This window comes from Amblyomma maculatum, chromosome 3, assembly GCF_055883805.1.
Source record: "Amblyomma maculatum isolate TAMU_Amacu chromosome 3, ASM5588380v1, whole genome shotgun sequence".
Lineage (NCBI taxonomy): Eukaryota > Metazoa > Arthropoda > Arachnida > Ixodida > Ixodidae > Amblyomma > Amblyomma maculatum.
The window spans coordinates 208,301,618-208,320,610 of NC_139346.1; the positions used below are offsets into that span (position 1 = coordinate 208,301,618).

Genomic DNA, 18,993 nt, shown 5'->3' on the forward strand with positions numbered 1-18,993 from the left:
AAGTAAACAATCGTATCATTCGACTTAAAAATGTCTGGAGTATAGAGCTCACCTCAAAGCTTAGTTAACATCACTATTCCACATTCAAACGGCTCTTAGAAGAACCCAACCTCTTCATAAACGTTACTTTAGCAATTCTCAATGCTTTTATTGCAATTTTTTATCGTCTGTGCACTACTGTAACGCTGACCTGGCCCAAAAATTGCTCCACTCATTGCTGTCTTGTCCAGCCGGCGGGCACCAAGGAGAACATGCGTGCAGGGCACAGCGCTCTCAGCCACTGCGTGAGGAGAATTTAGGAGGAAAGCTCAGCGTGGAGGAGAGTGTCGCTACTTTGAGATTATCGAGGGGCTTTATTACGATGCTGGTGGCACAAAATTTGAATCTCTAGTTTTTCGATCACCGGTGATTGAATTAATGTCCTGGTAATGAAAGTGTTAGGTGGCACCGAATCCCATTCACCGTCCACCAGCAAACAAAACAAACAAAATTGAAAAGTTGTGGCTCTGAACCTGTTGCATGCACCAGCCACACGCACCGGCTGTATAGCAAGGACTGTATTGTGAATGCCACTAAGCAACGTTATTGGTGTGCAGCATCTTGTAGTGCTTTGATGAAAATAAAAGTAAATTCTCAGTGACAAAAATAGGGTGGGTGGGCTTATTTTGAGAGTAAACGCGGTATCCATCGAAGAGCTGTCAAGCATTGGCCATGAGCTTGACATTACTGCGGCCACTGTTGACTCCTACCAGGACTTCTTTTCTGCATCTTGGAGTGAAATGCGGATACTATAATTGTGGAAATGTGTAACTTGTGTGGTTTTGAACTCTCATGGAAATCCGATGGTATTAGCTGTATGAAAATGCATTGCCTCTATAGGGCGTTGGCTGGGAACGAAAAAAGTGTGTTACGCTGAAATAAATGTATGATGGGATCGTATTGCGATTTTGTCACATTTCTTCTTGTAGTTTACAGATAATCTTATCTCCTGACATTTTTTTTTGGTCAATTACATATCTGTATATTCAATTATTTTATGGTCCACGTCAAGTTCAGTACATTGGGGTTTGACTGTAGCACATTATGGAAGGCTCAAACAAACAGATATAGTGGCTGCACAGCAACCATACTTCTGCATAAAGAAAGTAACAAAATTCCCATAAAGAAAGGTGTAAGGCAAGGAAACACAATCTCCCCAGTACTATTCACAGCTTGCTTAGAGGAAGTATTCAGAGACTTGGAATGGGAGCAGTTAGGGATAAGGGTAGATGGAGAATACCTCACTAATCTGCGATTTGCTGGTGACATTGCCTTGCTAAGCAACTCGGGGGTAGAAAGGTAGGCTTGAAAATCAATATGCAGAAGACTAAGGTAATGTTCAACAGCCTCGGGAAGGAACAGCAGTTTACATTAGGTAGCGAGGTACTAGAAGTAGTAGGCGATTATGTCTACTTAGGGCAGGTAGTAACCGCAGATCCGGACCATGAAAAGGAAACAACAAGAAGAATAAGATTGGGATGGAGCGCATTTGGCAAGCACTCGCAGATTATGACTAGCAGCTTACCGGTATCGCTCAAGAGGAAAGTATACAACAGTTGCATCTTATCTGTACTCACCTATGGGGCTGAAAGTGGAGGCTAACCAAGAGAGTTCTACTTAAGTTGAGGACAACCCAGAGGGCTATGGAACGAAAAATGGTAGGGGTAACAGTAAGAGATAGAAAGCGTGCAGAGTGGGTCAGAGAAATAACTCAAGTTACCGACATTCTAGTAGAAATTAAGAAGAAGAAATGGGCATGGGCAGGGCATGTAGTGCGAAGAGAGAATAACCGATGGTCGCTTAGGGTAACAAACTGCATTGCAAGGGAAGGACAGCGTAGCAGGGGGCGGCAGAAAGTTAGGTGGGCGGATGAGGTTAAGAAGTTCGCAGGGGTCAAGTGGATGCAGCTAGCACAGAACCGGAGAAGTATGAGAGAGGCCTTCGCCCTGCAGTGGGTATAGTCAGGCTGGTGATGATGATGATGATGCAGTACAGTTACTGTTTCTCTATTGCTGTTTTACTGCTTTTGTTTACGAATATTTTTGTGGTATTCGATCCCTGCTGAATATTCAGAAATTTTTGAATATCTGAAAATTCTCATTTACTCAGTAAATATCAACCAAATAGCATATTTAATTCATATTAGAAGTTTTGAATATTTAAACATTCTCGATTAAAAATTTCTTATTCAGCTGTTATCTGCATGCAGATACTGATCGATTGATAAATAAAAACGATTTTGAGTAGCAATAAAGCTAGAGAAGAAAGCAGGTGTGTTTATGAAATTGAAGAAGCTTTACAATGTTGCTCAGTTTATGTCTGAGTTGGCCTAAATATAAGGAAAGTAGCTCCAAGGCCAGTGCCCACCTTAAATCTAGTTTTTTCTTTCAGAGTGGTAACTTGCGTCCAAGGGTGCCCTCCCCGCAGGAGCTAGCAGTACACACGCAGTCTATCCTGCAAACAGCACTTCTAAAGAAGATCCTAGAGGACCAAAAGCAAAAGGAGAATCTCCGCAAGCAACAAGAGGCTCAGAGGTGCAGCCCCCATTTTCCCTCTTCCTCTCGACAAATTCCTCTTTTATTGCCTAGCCCTTGCCATTTTGTTACCCTTTCTCTTGCCCCTCCATCAATGCTTCCTCTCCATGTTTTATACTCTTTGTTGTATGAAAATAGGCTATATGCAAGGGATTGCTGTCAGACTTCCTTGTGGCTTCTCGGCAGCTGGGGGCAAGTGCGGTGTTGAGCGGCTATTCAGAGCATGGAATGTGTGAAATCAGTGATTGCTTAGATGTGCACTTATTTGGCCGGTATCATTTAAACTCTGTAGGGGAAATGTCATAGGGTGTGAAATGTCATGCACATATGTTCTGTTGGTTACCTGCCATTTTCTGAAATAATCTGGTTTTGATATTTTTATTGCTCATTTTGTTATGCTTGGAACCAGTTGGGTAATCCCTGTTAAACCAAATATACAGCAATCGCTGTAAAAAAGGAATGCCGAATGCTGTTGCAAAGAACTGTAGTAACTAACTGAAGCCTAACGGGTCTGTGTGATGCAAAAGCCAGTAAGATTCCTCAACTTTGTTATGCTTCAGTACTTTTTATGGAGCTATATTTTTCGGCAAGTACAGTAAAAGCTCGTTAATTCGAACTTCACGGGACCAGGAGAAAAGTTCGAATTATCCGATATTCGAATTATCGAATGGCCTCGAAAAAACTCACAAGAACCATTTGTATTACTGTAAATGTACCATATTTAGTCGCATAACGAACTCTCTTATGGGTTGATTAGGTGACAAAAAACTCGGTTTGGGTTCTTTATGCGAGCGGGTTGATTAGGTGACAAATACAGTATAATGTTTCACGATTGCAAGCGGCTTCTCAAGCCAATTTCTGTATATCGAATTATCGATATATAAAACTATTTCGTGATCTACTTCGAGTTCGATATATCCAGGTGAGACTGTATTGCCGGTCTGTGGAGCTGAACTTCCTCACCTGTCTGTTTGGCATTTGGCATTTACATGAGCAGTAGGGGGCGAAGAGGAATGGCACCACACTGACTGCCTGCTGAAAGCCTCAAGGCAATCCAAATGTTGCCGCTAACATCCTCTTCCCAGGTGTCTAATAGTGTCACACACAGTCATGTGCCATGCTGGTTCTTTCTCGTCTTGTGCCGAAACTTTCGGTCAAATTTTACTCACTATGAAAAGAACATCTCACGTTCGCCCTAGCAATCGCAGAAGTCTCGTGGTCCTCCGGTAGATGTAAATGCCACTTGCAGCTCGGCCAGGATGCGTAGCACTCATGCCTGTTCGAATGCGGCTACAACGTTCTCGGATGCAGAGCTTTAGCAATCAAAAAAAAGTTCAAAAGGGGCGTTTGTACTTGTATCTCCGGCAGAAGAACATCCATTTCTAGGTTGTGTGATGACAGTTGTTACTCCCTTCCAGCCAGCTTGTGGCAAAAAAAAATTGGGTCGAGGCGGCCACCTAAAGTTCGCGAATGATAGTCAAACCCTTTATGTAACAAGAAATTTGTAGATGGTAAAATTTTTCTGTGTTGGTGCAACACATAGGAAGCTGACAAAAACACGGAAGTAATATAGCTGAATGGCTCGCTGTTTGCATTGCACTGTACAAATATATGGAGTTTGTACTGGACAGTGTAAGTAATAAAATGGCTAGCATGAAATTCCTGAAGTAGAGGGTGTGGCATGCCTGCAGTTCTGCCATCTCATGCCTTGATGTTCACGGCTTCTACCTTGTGATGGGGTTACCAAATAAGTGTCATGGCTTGCAGGACTCGTTCACCAACCATGGTCCAAGGCCAAGCTACTAACAGGGGCTCATCCCCATCCAAAGGTCTGAGCCCCACTATGGCATCCTTCACCCCGACATCGGTGATGCGCAAAATGCACATGGAGCGCCAAGATCATCCAAAAGGTGCGTGTGGATGTGTGTGCGTGCACATAGTTGGACATGCAGTGTCCTTGGTCTGCAAGTGAGGCTGTGGTATTAAGGATACAGTTGAGACCAGATATTAAGGTGAAAGCCTCACTAGCTCCCCATTAGAGAAAATTTGTTAGTGACAGTCTGTGTTTTTAGTGATCGCTGCAAAAAGATGGCTGATCGTGCAGCCAGGTAACATGAGGCATGTGGCTGAGTGAAATGCATGCATTGAATCAAGGCCACGCGCGCTACAGGCGGTGTGTCAGGGGAGAGTCGCGCAAGGCTGTCCTGCATTTATTGTTGCTTTGGTGTTCTTTCTTCAACCTCAGAGAAAGGTGGTCCCAAGGCTAATGGGGAAGCCCCTACTGATGTTGCGTCACGGCAGCAGCATCAGCAGCAGCATCGGGTAGGCAATGGCACTGCTTCTCGGGCCCCCACCATTGGCAGGGCCATCAAGGGCAACCAAGCTGCTCCACCACCACCACCAGCAACTACCTGTGACACGAAGAACCTCATGCAGATTCAGCAACAACAGCAGGGTGAGGGTACTTTTGTGCAGGTTGCTTTCGCTGCACATTCACACAGCTGTGTTGGAGGATCGAAGACAGGGGCCACATATCAATTGAGACACTGCAAATTTACTGAGCCATATCATTTGAGGTCACAAAATCCAGTTGATCCTCAGAGTTGTCCATGGAGCATTTTTTGTATAGGTGTGCGAATATCAAAATTAACGTGCAGATTGGATAAATATGGATGTGAAGAAAAACTGCCTTCTAAAAATTGTGGGGACGCTCAAGCAAGAACATATGTCATAGTGCCTTTAAATACTTCTATATATATTTAAGTTGGTTTTTAGAGGGAAAAAGGTGCAGCATCTGTCTCTTCTCAGTGGATACCTACACATAGCTGACGTGCGTGTGTCAGTTCAAATACCTGTTACAGGCTAGCCTCCAACTTGATTAGCAGATGGATGCTACATGAGAAGTGGAATGGTATGACACCACGCTGACACTACACAAGGAATCGTTGTCATAATATTGATATGAAATAATGTGCATATTTTTCTTGGCATCTTTCTCTACTTTGGGATGAGGCAATGCCTTTTCGACCAAACGCGTAACTTACAGGTAGCAAGAATCACTTTGGCTTCGAAATACCAGCAAAAAAATGCTAGATTTATCCAGAGGTAGGGCTCTGGCTTGGTGACAGCTTCAAAACAATTTGCCTTGGAATTCTTTAGTCCCAGTCAGTTTCAAAAGTGGTTTAAGCAGTTGGTTCTTGATTTTGTTCTGATGACTCACTGGGGTGAAAATGGCGCCTTCATTAGATGGGAAACAAAGAATGAAGTGCAAGTATTGCCGCCACTAGCCATTGCCACATGTAAAGTTCTGTGCATTCAATTTTCTTTGCAGATTCCCGAGGCCAGGTTGTTCATTTTCTGTTTCAAAGTGATCCCTTCTCAGTCCTCACTTTTTGACATTTTGATTTTTTGACTTGGAGCATTGAAATTTAGCACAATAGCTTGAAATGGCGTGTCAGATAACGTTCAAAAACGTCATCCAAACACCTGCACTCATCACTGTGCAAGATAAGCTCCATGAGTAAGGTGCTAAGCTCAAAACAAGCATTCAAGATTTTTGTGTGAAATATTTGAGTAGCATAGAATAGAAATAATTTTAGATGCTGAAAAGTGTTTTCTAAAATAATTTTTTTATCTGTAATCTGATCCTCACTTTCCGCCTTCAAAGTATGCTCACAAATTCCTGCAAGGAAGTGTGGCAATAAATCAAAGCAAAAGTGTTCCTTAGATGGACAACACACAAAGTTTTAAAAACATTTTTTAATTTAAAGTTTGTTACAAACTTGTGAAATCTGTCCTTTTTGTTCAGTGTTGGAGAGCAAGAATGAACACACAAACAGATGCTAACCCTATACACATATTTATGATGGAATATTTAATAAAAGCCAGCAGGGTCGTGTGAAATCATTGCTACAGTTTTGAGGACTTCTTAATATTTAGATATTGTAGGCCGCGGAAAAAAAATATATGTATTTTTTTTCTGCGGCCCACAATGTCTAAATATTAAATATATACATACATATATATGTAGGTAGCGAGATTTTTATGGCTAATGTATGCAACCCTCTTCAATTAGTTCTCTGAGCTTGGGAATCATTCCCAAGTGGAATCACTATTGATTTTTTCGATTGTTATTGTAATGAGCCTTCACTCAACACTTGTTTACTTGTGTGCCAGGAGATTGCTTCCACAACACGAGAAATTTCTCTTGAACTGCCACACGAACTCTCCCAGGCAAGGTGCTGCCTCATTTCGATCTTGGCAGGTCTGACCCAGGCTGAATGATAGTGTAGCATGCTTTGGCCGGACATGGGGTTGAAACTGGGCCTGGGTTGGGCTCGAACCTGAGATTTGACCCGTGCAGTACTCTGAGCCTAAGTAAGATATGCATAATCAGATACTACTGGGCTGTGCTCGTTAAGTCCTTGATGCAAAGGGGCTCAGGGCCAACCCATTTGTTGAAGGCGAAAAGTTCATATGTGTGCTGTAGTTACTGGTGTCAAAATCCTGCTACCAAAAGTAAGAAAGCTACTAGAGATGGGCCTGCTTCAAGGTTATGCTGTGGTGTGAACGAATTTGATGCTCTTGTTGTGGGCTTGCAGCTGCGGGCAGCCTGATGCGTGGTGCTGGAGGAGACATGGACATGATGGCCAAGCTGCTAGAGCAACAGCAGCGCCTGCTGCAGCAGCAGAGGGCAGCTGCCCCTCCTGCTGTGCTGAGCGGCCTGGTGAGGCAGCAGCAAGGGCATCCCGCTCTCAAGTTGCCCGGCATGATGAGGGCCACATCCGTGGGTGCAGCGGCTGCTGTTCCCCCACCACCTGCCGTGGCCCCTGCCCGCACCCACGGTCAGTGTCTGCTGGGCGTACGAGTTCATAGTGGATGTTCAAAAAAACATTCGCTCAGTAAGCAGCAAGAATGGCAGAAACGCTGTGTGCCGCTTGGAGAAGCCTCCTCTGCATTGGCCTGCAACATCAGAGCTGCTGAACTGTGTGGAGTTCTATTCTGCAATGTACTCCTAGGTGACACTTTATCCACGTAGTGCGGGTTTGGGCCAGAGCAAGCTGAGGGCCACAGCCTGCATTCTCTGCATGCCTGCACTCTAGCTTCAAAGGCATATTCGATTGAGCACAAGTGTTTATTACTTTAATATCCTAATTCGACCCTCGTTAATTCAGGAATTCTACTAGCAGCATGGTCCCTGCAAATGCCTATGTAAGTCTGTGGTGTCGAACAGTCATTAATTTGGACACGGACAGGCTCACTCTGGTTAATTTGGACGGGGGATCGTGTCAGAGGTGAGAACCTGGCCAGCCAGCATCGCCAAAATAGACATCTATAAACCGCATTTGCATAATATAGCGGTGTTGCGCATGTGTGCCATGGCAGTCGTGACGACGAGCGGAGGTTCCCAATTTCCGCAATATAGCCCAGTCACATTGTTTCAGCTTTGCTTTCTTTAATTTCACTCCACACTGCTTGCCTCACAATGACACTTGACCATGTGGACTATGCTGTGAAGAATCGTCAAAGTGCAGCAGGACTGTTTTGTGAAAGGAAACCACTGCCACTGTGTCATGGAAGCTTTTACAATTTTGAAGCCTTTCAACGTTTTTGACAGTGTGCGCAAAGTAATGAACTTGACAAAACTGGTTAAAACTGTTGTTCTCACTTGACTGTCTGCATTTGGGATAAAACCCATCATGCAGGTGTTCATTAGATAAAGCTACCATGATGCAGACTGTTTTCAGCAATTTTTTTTCAAGCCCATTTGATTACTCAAACCTTCAATTAATTGAAATGTTTTCTCTGGTTCCTTGAAAGCTGAACTAGTGAGTTTACTCGGCAAGCTGCATTACTCTTAGCTACATATTTTCACAACAAATGATCACCTTTGTGGTTGCCCGAGGGAGTGGGGAAGATGATGAGGGCAGGTACGCGGGGGTGCAGTCAGACTTCCGCTAACTTCTTGTTTGTTCCCACCCACGATCGTCACTGGCATCGCTGCTCTTGCGCAGCACCATTTTCATTTTGTGCCACGTGGGGTGTGCAGCATGTCAATTAGTGGCATGATCTGTGGCTGCGTCAGTCTAGTATTGGCTGCATGGGATTGAGTGTAATATCGGGAACAAAAGTCTGTGGACCATGCAAAGTGCAACCAAAGCGCATAGCTTGCAGAAAGCGTTGCATAGCAGTGTCTTGACAAATTTATGCTCTTGTGGAATGTGACCATCTCTCATTCCTATATTATCAGAACTTGTTGTGAGCGCGTTGTGAGCCGACTGAGGACATACGGACGGACCTCGGAGATCACATGTTCTACCTGCAGACACTGCTTCTGGGCCTCAAGGGGGAAGCAGATCAGATATCGTCAAGGCTTGCTGGCGAGCCCGCACGCAGACGTGCACCAAAAGACTTAAAGGAGAACTATATGTAAACGTATAGATTTGTGCATAAAACCAGTTCAAATCTTTAGCCTAATCTTCGTGTAATCCTTCAGACATCTAGTATGACTTCTAACGTCATACTGCCCAGTAGTTCAGCAGCAGGGCAGTGCTAGTCTTGCCACCTGATATGTTGCTTGCTGTGCACTTTTTCAATTCTTTTGCTGGCATATCTGTTGCCATCTGTGTAGCCTTCTTATAAGAGGGTGCACCATGCATAGAATATTTGTTGTAATCATTGTTGTCATTGTATGAAATAGGGTAGTATGTTCGAAATATGGCTTAAATAACTAGCTTTGCCAAATAAAAACCCCGCTGTAGTAAGCTCGGATATAGTACAGTGACGCTGAAGTCCCTGTTCATCTGCCATGGAGGGCTGTACATTTTCCCCCTTTATAGTAAACATATTTTAAGACTAATGCCTTTAATTTCTCATACTCACGGCGTCCAGCGTCCTATCCCACTATAGCTGCCAATCGGAGGACATCATGAACCGAAACGAGGATCATAATTCTCCTTGTCTACAGTGAGGAAGATAGTTAAAATTATATAAATCCTGTCTCCACCGGGAATAGAACTTTCTTGGATCACCAGCTGAGCGCTTTAAAACTGTGCCACGCCAGGGATTGTGAAACGCACGTCATAATTCTCCTTGTCTACCTTGAAGATATTAGTAGCGATGAACATGAAGCTGCAATTAATAATGACAATGATGACATTAGCAATGGTAATGGCGGTGCATTTAATTGATAATGATAATGAGAGCAAATGCGATGCACCGTAACCGCCAGCAACGCTTTGGCTTTTGCATTTCTGCAGTGCAGATTCTACAGTGCTCTTTAACTAATTTTTGGCAAAAAATTTCAAGTGCGTGTGGCCTAGCGACGACTTCTCACAAAATGACGTTGCTGCACACAATGCTGAGCGTCGTTAAATGGCTGTATTGCTAGGCTTAGCAGCACTCGTGAAAAGCCAACTGAACATAAGCTTGGAGAAGTGACAGTCTTTTAAAATACAAAAATAATGGAAGATGATGCAGCATTAATGCAAGGCTTCAGTTTTCACATGAATCAAACTTTGCTCTATTCATAGCCACGTTGTCCTCATGCTTAAAAGGTATTTCCACAATATGTAAACAAAAATTTATAACAAAATAAAATGGCGTGAAGACAAGAGCGAGAGAGATGGAAAACTTTGGTATTTTTTTTATAATAAGCAACAAGACATCTTCTGTAATTACCTATTTAATTAGCAGACAGCATCTCTGGGACCACTTCATCACCAACTGATGCAATTCCCAGTGACTTTGCTATGAAGGGGTTCTACTGTGTACCATACTTTGAGAGAACTTAATTTCAGCAAGAGGTGCCATACATTGCTGATTATAAGTAAACTCCGATTGTAAGTTGACCTCCTAGTTCATGAAAAGCCTCCTTAGCAATAATTTTTTACACTAACTTGTGTTGCGATCGTAGCTTGCTAGTAACTTTTCAACAGACCTAGTCATTCAGAGAGACGTTTATTCGTACATGAAACACCACTTACAGTTCGTCGCCATGTACAAGGAGAACTCAGCCACGTTCATCGTAGTCATGTGAGCTACTGCTGCTGCTGGCAGTCAGGAGCTGTGCTGAGAGGCCATACATATCAAGTGCCCTGGAAGCCATGTCATTTGGCAGTCTATATCTAGTATCATTGACCTGTTCTACCATTTTGCTCAAAGAAGCGGCAAGAATACGGTAATATTCCACTGCATAGCTACAGCTTCGTCGCCAGGAACATTGCTTGGGGTGTATAGAAGAAGCAAATGTGAATCGCAAGTGCCATTGCCCCTGATATTCACAGGTGTTCCTCACACTTGTCGGGGTGCTGTCATTTGTTGTGAACTTTGCAGCTGGCGGACCACTCAAGGGCATGACTGGTGGTAATCCACGTGGTGCTTCTTCAGTCGAAATGCTGCAGCAGGCCTTGGCCCAGGGCCTGCACCCACTCGCCTTCCAGCAGTTCTTGCTGGGGGGAGCACCCCCTCCGGCAGTCGGGGGGCCTGCTCCTCCTTTTGCACAGCCCCTGCACCCGTCGCAGGGACACCCTTTTGCACCCGGTGCTGGTGCACCCCGTGGTGAGTGCTTGTGTCAGAGGGAAACCTGTGGCTGCGGTAGACCTGGCCAGTGCCGACAATCACTTGTCATTGCTGCATGTCGTACGCATGCCCAGTCATTTCATTTGGGCTATGCTTTAGGCACTTGCACAGCATCAATCACCAGTTTGTTCACTGATTCGCCAAGAGGGATTCATTGCCCCAATGTTTTCTCCTGCTACAGAATTCGAGCATCACAAGGTCGAGTTTTTTAACGGACAGATGGAATGCAGGAAGGAAGTGACTCGGTGTACATATTGTGTGCTGCTTTCCATTCTTTTTCTAGTCTGGTATGTTGAAAACATTTCATTGCTTGGGGTGGGAAGAAAATAAATCGGTGCCAGACTGTTCCCTACCCATTGCATTTTCAGGGTGTGATAACTGAGAACTTGCAGTGACTTGGTTGAAAAGGGTATGCGTGTATTATATACTGGATAATTGCTTTCATTGTCTTTGAAAACTTGAACTTTTGAATAGAGATGTTTTTAGGGGCCTTGAATCTTCTTTCTTCTTTTGTGGGATCTGTGATGATCCTTGAGTTCAGATGTGCTAAAAGGCAAAGCCACGAAAAAAACACTGGTACTCTCTAGATTCATTTTCACAAAGTTCTTGTATTGTTGGGAACATTGCCAAAAACTCCATTGCCATGGCTTTGATTGCCATCCATACAGCAAGTGCTGCATGAAAGGAGATGGCATGCACGATGTTCACGGGTGCCACTGTTGCGTGCCACAGAGGTTTGGAGAGGCCTATTTTGGTGATTGATCACTGTATAGATCGCACCGCGACGTGATTGCTCGACCGAATTAACTGGAGCGAGGTTCGCTCCTGCCTGAATTAATGTGTCTGGACCCATAGACCTACAGGTGTTGACTAAAACCATGATCCTAGTTGGAATTATTCAAATTTCCTAATTAACAGGGGTTGAATTGATGAAATTTTACTGTACATCTGGGGGGCTGATTCAAGATCTCCCTTTGAGTTCAGTATATCTGTAATTGAGCGCATTTCTTCCGTGTGTGCAGCAGTGCTCGAGCCTTGCTTCGCCTAGTGGCCACACAGAACAGGCGAAATTGCCATTGTATTAGAAAAAGTACTGCACGCAAGTTAAGGGCAAGCGTGCCTGCTTGGGTGCAAAGTTTTCTGCGCCGGCAGGCATGCTGCAGTTCTGCTTGTCTGGCTTCGTCGTTGCTAGGTCAAGCCTGTTTTGCTCTGAAACTGCAATGGCACACACTAAATAGAACTATCTACAAAGATGCTGTTTGCGTGTCATTCAACCTGTAATAAAAGAAAAATATGGTTGGTTTATGCGATGCGAAACTTGAGGGCACGACATGCCAGTATTTTGGAGACTACTTCTGGGCTGAGCTTTTCTTTTTACTCAGTACGTATGAGCTTTCTTGGTCAATGTTGCTCATCATCATCATCATCAGCCTGATTATACCCACTGCAGGGCGAAGGCCTCTCCCATATCTCTCCACTTAACCCGGATCTGTGCTAGCTGCATCCACTTGACCCCTGCGAACTTCTTAATCTCCTCCGCCCACCTAACTTTCTGCAATGTTGCTCACCTTGCCTCTACTTGCAGATGTCATTGTGGTTGCTGGGCAGTGGTACGTGTTGTCAGCCATGGTGCTCCACAGAGTCTTTGATTGGCTGTATATTATGTGCAGATGTCAAGGGCTCTGGTATGATGCCTGGTGGACTGCCCGGTCGTGGGCCTGCCGTGCCAGCAGCACCAGGAGTGCCTCCTGGCAACCTGGCCAAATGGTTTGGCAGTGACGTGCTCTACCAGCCAACTCTGCCCCCTGTGCCACACCAGAAGGCCCTGTTGGTTGAAGAGGTGGAGCGCCAGCAGCAGCAGGCCACGGCAGTAAAGAACTGAGGGGCAGTGTCTGGTTGCACCGGAACGGCACACTCGCTCGTGCACATGGCATGCATGCGTCGTGGCAGACGACACACTTTTCTGCCCTGCCTTCTCAGCGTTTTGGGGATTGATGTCTCCTACAGGCCTTTTAACTAGCAGGATGCTAATGCTGTTGAGGGGAAAGCATTTGAGTGCACCTGGAACATAACGCCACTTTCAAGGCGGCATTCAGCTGTTTGCTGTGTGCTTCCCAGTGTGGCTGTCTGGTTGCTGGGGAGAGGACTGGAGCTGCACTCTCCCATCTGGGATTGTTCTCTGTGCTCTGCTGCACTTACAGCGCAGTTGGGTGAAGGCAGTGGGTGAGCTGCACAGTTCCGGCAGCAGGCAGCAGTTTTTGGTTGCAGCAGGCCTAAAGTAGTTGGAGCTTCAGTGCTAAGGTAATCCCGCTTCTGTGCTGGACAAGGAGAAGCTTATCCTTGTAAATGTTGTGTGTGGATCACTTCCCATCTTTTTTTCTTTTTTTTTCCCCCTCTCTCCACTTGTTTCTGCTCACTGGTGCCATTAAAGGCACCCCTGCTGCGCAAGAAGAAATGTCAAGGAGCACAAAAAAAGTCACGTGTGGTCTACTTTATTTCTAAACCTTTCGCTGTCTGTCAACCTTGTTGCCTGTAATTGAGCTCTGTCTGCCTTAATGCAGGCATTGTTGCATGACTAGTTTCATTGCAGGACCTTAATTTAAATCTGTTCCTTCTGTGTTTCATTCCTTGGATTTTTTTCCCTGTACAAGCCTTTCTTTCTTGTCTGCAGCTCAAGTACAAAGTAAAAACAAAGAGGCTGCAAGTTTTCTTATTACTGTTGTGTGCATCATTCTTTTTGTGCGGGCCGTTTTGCCTCCGAGTGCATTGGCACGTGTGTGTTGCAGGTGCACAGAGCCTCACTGGTGAAGTATTGAGACGTGTCCATACAGGAAACAAGCTTCATTTAAGCTGCGCGAGATGGCGCACTTTGTCCTTGTCTGTCATGTGGTCTGTAGACTGGTAGTCTGTGTGTACCATTCTGTTGTGGTGTGCCTGGGGTTTTGTGCACTGGTAGTGATAGATATTGCACTACATCATTCTCGTCTGTCCTTGCGTTGTACACGTTCAAAGTGCAGTGCCCATTCACCTTTTCTTTGTCTTGTCATCGTGCGAGCACATTGTTTTGCTTGTTTTTCTATGTGTTGGGTTCTCGGTGTGTCCTTTGCATTTGCAGTCATATTTTCTTTCTGTGTGTTAGTGTTATGTCAGTCTTATTATAATACTTCAGCATCAATCTGCGGCTTCTAAATGGCCAACGTAGTTCTGTACATATGTGGCGAAAAAAAAGTAGGTTTTCTGTTCGTTTTTCAACTGGTGTTGTCATGTGTTGTCCCTTTTCGTTTGGACTGTCAGGGATGCTGCTCTTGCGAGCAGTTGGTTTAGTCTCATGGACGCAGGCTTGGTTAGCGTGGAGTGGCTGAAACAGTAGTATTGAACAGTGTGCATCCTTAGTGTGGCATCTCAGATTGATTAGAGACAATCTTGCCTGCATTTTTCTTGCCTAGGCTGCGCGAGGCCGATTTGGTTAGAATTTGTAGTTCTGTAGCAAGTCCATCTGCTTGCAAGGTGCATGAAGCATCAGTTTGGTTTGTTGGAAACTTTTGTGTTCGTTCAGTCCTGGCATTTTTCTCCTGCATGCTCATTTTGTCCAGTTGACTGCATGTGTCCTGATGTTGCGTCTTGTGCCAGGCCAATAATCTTTGCCACACATTGAAATGGGAAAGTATGCTGGAACCCACTGAATGAATTAACACGAATCATGTTTAGTTTGCTGCAGAAGGCCATGCTGGCTTCAGCTGCAGTCACTAGCTGCCAACTCGCCTGCCAGCTTTACACTATGTGGTGGTGTTCTTGAACTTGGCTTTGCTCCACAGATGTCAAACATGCAGCTGGTTCTGCTTTCTTTTTATGTTGGTGACCATAGGATGTGTTTTGTTTTGTTGTTGTGGTCCTTCGTGAGGTTGTAACTTCTGTTTTGTGTTTTGTTTTATGGAAAGTCTGAGACAGAAAGCGCTCTGAAAAGGGGGAAAAAATGAGCCTCAAAATAAAAGCATAAGCAGCATGCGCTTGTTTGAGGGGGAAAAAGTAAGAGTCTGTGATAGTCACTTCAGCTTCTTTTTTGGGTTGTGCGCTTCTTGCAGTTTGTTTTTGGTCGTGTTCCCGGATGTTGCTCTGCTCGTTGTCCTTTGCTGTGTGTTTGTCCGTGTGTGTGTATGTGTGTGGTGTGTGCATGCGTGCACGTGTGGAAGCCAATGCGGGTCTGTCCAGTACATTCTGTTCCTGCAATTCCTTTAAGAAAGTGTATGGCAGTTTCCGATGTCTTGTTTTTGGAGTTTCAATTTGGTGCTGAGTAGCCTTCTGTAACGTAGCCTATCATACCTGTGAACTGTTGTACATGTGCATTGCATGGGCTGTACATAGTGCTTGTGTTCGGGCTTTTTGCCTCTTCTTGTATTGGCTCATCTCCAAACAAAGAAGGCAGGTGTCGTCGTACATTCAGCATCTCTGTACATAAAATGTAGGCAAGCGAGATGTACTGTGAAAGTCCCCCCACCCCCTCCCCCCCTATTTGCGAAGCATCAAGAGCTTTATGTAGCACTGTTTCGGCTGCCTACACTTGGAGGTTTAGAAAGGAAGCCCTGTTGTTTATTTTGGAGGCCCGTAGTTGTAGCTTGTATTGCTTTGTCTTGTGTCTGTGAAAAGAGGGAGTGGCTCTGTACTCGGGGCGGGAAGATTTGAGCGTTAGTCGGTCGATTAATGTTGGTGCCGACATGTGTCAATGGTGCATTTTGTGTAAATAATGTTGTGGCTGCGGGGTGTTTTCTGTATGGGTGAAATTGTGTGAGTGAGTAACAATGGAAAAGTGTTGCGTTGTAACTCAAGAAGAGTTTTAAGAATTGTATAACAGTGATTCTTGTCCCCTCCTGTAGCTTTTTTTTCTTTGATATAAATATAGATACATATTGTAGTCCCCGCACACATGTTGTAGACTCCTTGCAGAATTTGAACGCATACTGCAGTATATTGCCAAATGTGATGGAATAGAATGTGAACAAAAATTTGATTGCAGCATGACCAAGGCTGCAGTAATTGAGCCTTTGATTTGAAACCGTTTAGTCTCTTCTGCCTTTTCTTTTTCTTTTTTTTTTCTGAAATAAATTGTGCCTTTTTATTGAAGCCATTGTTGGAGTCACTATTGATCACATAACATTCACTGTAAAAAGCTTGCACAATGCAACTCTAACAAGCAAAAATATTTTGCTTGCATCCAGTATGTGTTGATTGACAAGTAATGGTATGTTGTAATTGGCATGCTCATAATTTGCTTGCATACAGATCTCCCAGGCAAAGAGGGCAGCAAAGTATTGGGTTCCATAAATCTATCTGGCAGGTGGACATTAACAAACAAGCCTGAACTGGGTTGGAAAATTAAAAACCACTTCGAGAGGCAAGAACGAGAGGTGTATGAACAGATGCTACACTGTCTCCTGTTCTTTTCGAACACTTACAACTGGGCTAGTTGTTACAGCATCCTAAAATTTTAAACCATGAAGTGCTGTTTATGTGGGTGCTGTAAATAGCGGCCGTAATGTTTCAGTACCCCTGTTTACCATACTTTAGCTGAAGACATTGCCTTAAGTTTGAAAACGTGTAGAATACATACAGGAGTGTCGCGCGTTGTTACTTGGAGCTGGCTCGTAGTATGTCAAGTAGTGACAAACTGTGAAACGATTGGCGTTACGTTAACGCGGGCGGAACAATGGCAAGCCTGCCAGATGAACTACATGAAATGCTACATGAGTGAAAACGCGTCTATTGAGAGAGTCTGCGCTTAGCGGGAACCGAACATGTGACGTGATAGCAAAGCGTGTCGTAGTCTCACTGGTCTGGCATCAATGGTTGTTTCTGGGAGGCGTACCACGCATGCTTATCGGCGTTCGGGCCGTTAGATAACATCTCACTTTCAGCGCGCGGTGAATGTGCCCGACTTGCGTCTCGTAGGGGCGCCTAGGCTTCAGCTTCACAATGCCGCTCTGCACAATCAAAACGAACTTGATTGCGAGTAAAATTCCGAGCGGGTTCAACGCAAGGTTCGCCCAGTATGTCGCTACCCTCCTGAAGAAGGATATCGAGGTAAGCTTGCCGCGCAAGACCTGATATGACATTACTTCATTTAGCGTTGTTGCAGTGCTCACTGGATGCGCAAATTCTGAGGGGTTTTGTGCTAACAGAGCTAAGAACCCAAGAATAGCTATGACAAACACTGTGTATCCAATTTTCCCGATTTATGCGATCGGCAAACGAATGACTGAGTGACCAATATTTATATATATATATTTTTTTTCTCTCTCTCTCTAGAAAGTGACCGTCGTCGTCGAACCGGGTCTGGAAATTTCTCGTGCTGGTACGACAGATCCGAACTGTATGTGCTCTATTCATTCCATCAACGTGTTCTCGCCGGAGAGAAACAAGGAATTCGGCAGCAAACTGAGGGAGTTCATCTCGGATAACCTTGCCATGCCGCCGAAAAGGTAACTACACTTTCGTTGTTATGCAGAGGCTGCAACATACACAGCAGCGACGTTTGCGGCACGCATCCTGCCAGTGGAAATGCAGACTAACTGCTGTAACTGGCTGAACGGTTGCCGTCGCTGGTGCTGTAGGTGGCATAGGCAGGGCTGGCGGGCAGGCGTCACGCGTATATGCACGAAGTGAAGTTTGATCACGATCTCTTATTTATTCCACTCGGGGACGAGGAGGATGCGCCAGTTTCTTTGACAATTAGACTCTGAATATCACAACACTGTCCTAAACTGAAAACTCCGTGAACGAATTGTTTTCACGCAACAAATCAACGAATATATGCAAGAACGACCAGAAAGCGCAGAAAGCATGGCAGAAAAAGACTCGAGGCGAGGGCGGCGCGGGTGCATCATACCGTAGCAACACTGACCAACACCGGCATTTTATTCGAGAGCAACAATTAGCATACTTGTTTTCTCATGTTTTTTTTTTTTTTTTGTTGTTGTTGTTGTTGTTGTTGTATTCAAATTAGGGGCTATTAAAATACCTGTTCTGTTCCAGTGCAGTTTCGTTTTCGTTTCTGAGAGAGCATTTACCATTTATTTGCCTGTGTTTTCAGGATCGTTGTGACTCTGCACGACCTGGACCCCAATGATCTTGTGTGAAAAGCTAGTGAAAAGCGACGTCACTAGCCAGCCTGATTTCAAAGTTGTCGCCTACAGTGCTCAGCGCTGTTCCTGGTATTATTCGCCTCACTGTGGTGCTACGTGCAATAAAAAGCTTTGCGATTTTGCTGACTGTTAGATGCGACGTCTTCCCTGGCTGTTTCGGAGCTGTTGCATCATATGCGGAAAGGCTTGGTAGAGAATTCAAAACACATTGAATAATGCGGGACTGACATATGATTTCTCTCTCGTGCACGGATTCAATGAGCGGAACGCACGACTCAAAGCTGTTCAGCCTTGAGCCATGTTCGCCATGCCTAAGTCGGCAGCTTTGGTGACCGTGACAGTCGTGCACATCGTGATCGCCATACGCGTTGTACAGTCTGCAGCGGTTGCTGTATGCACGTTTTAAAGAGAACAAGAAAGGATATTGTTTCTCAGAGCGATATACAAGCGCCGACTGCGTATGGACCTACATCGCTTGGCATAGTTTTATTCCGTGTTGCGGTGAACCTGGAGGTGTTCGGTAAAGTTGGTGCGCAGGATATTTTTTGTTATACCATGAACGGGTGCTATATATGCTCCACCGTGAAAACGCCAGAATCTACCGCCGAGTGAGCGTCGAAATTCACTTATCAAGACCTCCTCGCAGGCCCCTTTCGCTCACCACATCAGTGCGTTTGACGACAGTAAGTTCTTTTATTTCTATA

The 18,993-nt window shown here is 44.8% G+C and overlaps 2 protein-coding genes across 3 annotated transcripts in view; both read left to right on the forward strand.

Annotated features, from left to right (window-relative positions):
- LOC146197554 (uncharacterized) overlaps nt 1–16,271 on the forward strand; it is a 55,837-nt gene extending 39,566 nt beyond the window's left edge. For both annotated transcript variants that reach the window (XM_084599455.1, XM_084599456.1), the window contains exons 13-18: nt 2,431–2,573; nt 4,341–4,483; nt 4,819–5,028; nt 7,175–7,417; nt 10,908–11,132; nt 12,824–16,271. In XM_084599455.1, coding sequence (XP_084455581.1) covers nt 2,431–2,573; nt 4,341–4,483; nt 4,819–5,028; nt 7,175–7,417; nt 10,908–11,132; nt 12,824–13,035 — 1,176 coding nt within the window. In that variant the 3' untranslated portion in view covers nt 13,036–16,271. The remainder of the gene's footprint in view (nt 1–2,430; nt 2,574–4,340; nt 4,484–4,818; nt 5,029–7,174; nt 7,418–10,907; nt 11,133–12,823) is intronic.
- A 721-nt stretch (nt 16,272–16,992) lies between these two features.
- Nucleotides 16,993–18,421, forward strand: LOC146197555 (D-dopachrome decarboxylase-like). Its single transcript, XM_084599459.1, has 3 exons — nt 16,993–17,228; nt 17,454–17,626; nt 18,238–18,421. The coding sequence occupies exons 1-3, from the start codon at nt 17,121–17,123 to the stop codon at nt 18,281–18,283; spliced, it is 327 nt and encodes a 108-aa protein (XP_084455585.1). The 5' UTR covers nt 16,993–17,120; the 3' UTR covers nt 18,284–18,421.
- The last annotated feature ends 572 nt before the right edge of the window (nt 18,422–18,993 follow it).

Excerpts from the sequence above, each read along its gene's own strand:
- LOC146197555 (XM_084599459.1), top strand. The coding sequence starts at position 17,121 with ATGCCGCTCTGCACAATCAAAACGAACTTGATTGCGAGTAAAATTCCG. Across the intron at positions 17,229-17,453 it reads TCCTGAAGAAGGATATCGAG|AAAGTGACCGTCGTCGTCGA; the intron begins GTAAGCTTGCCG and ends CTCTCTCTCTAG. Across the intron at positions 17,627-18,237 it reads CTTGCCATGCCGCCGAAAAG|GATCGTTGTGACTCTGCACG; the intron begins GTAACTACACTT and ends CTGTGTTTTCAG.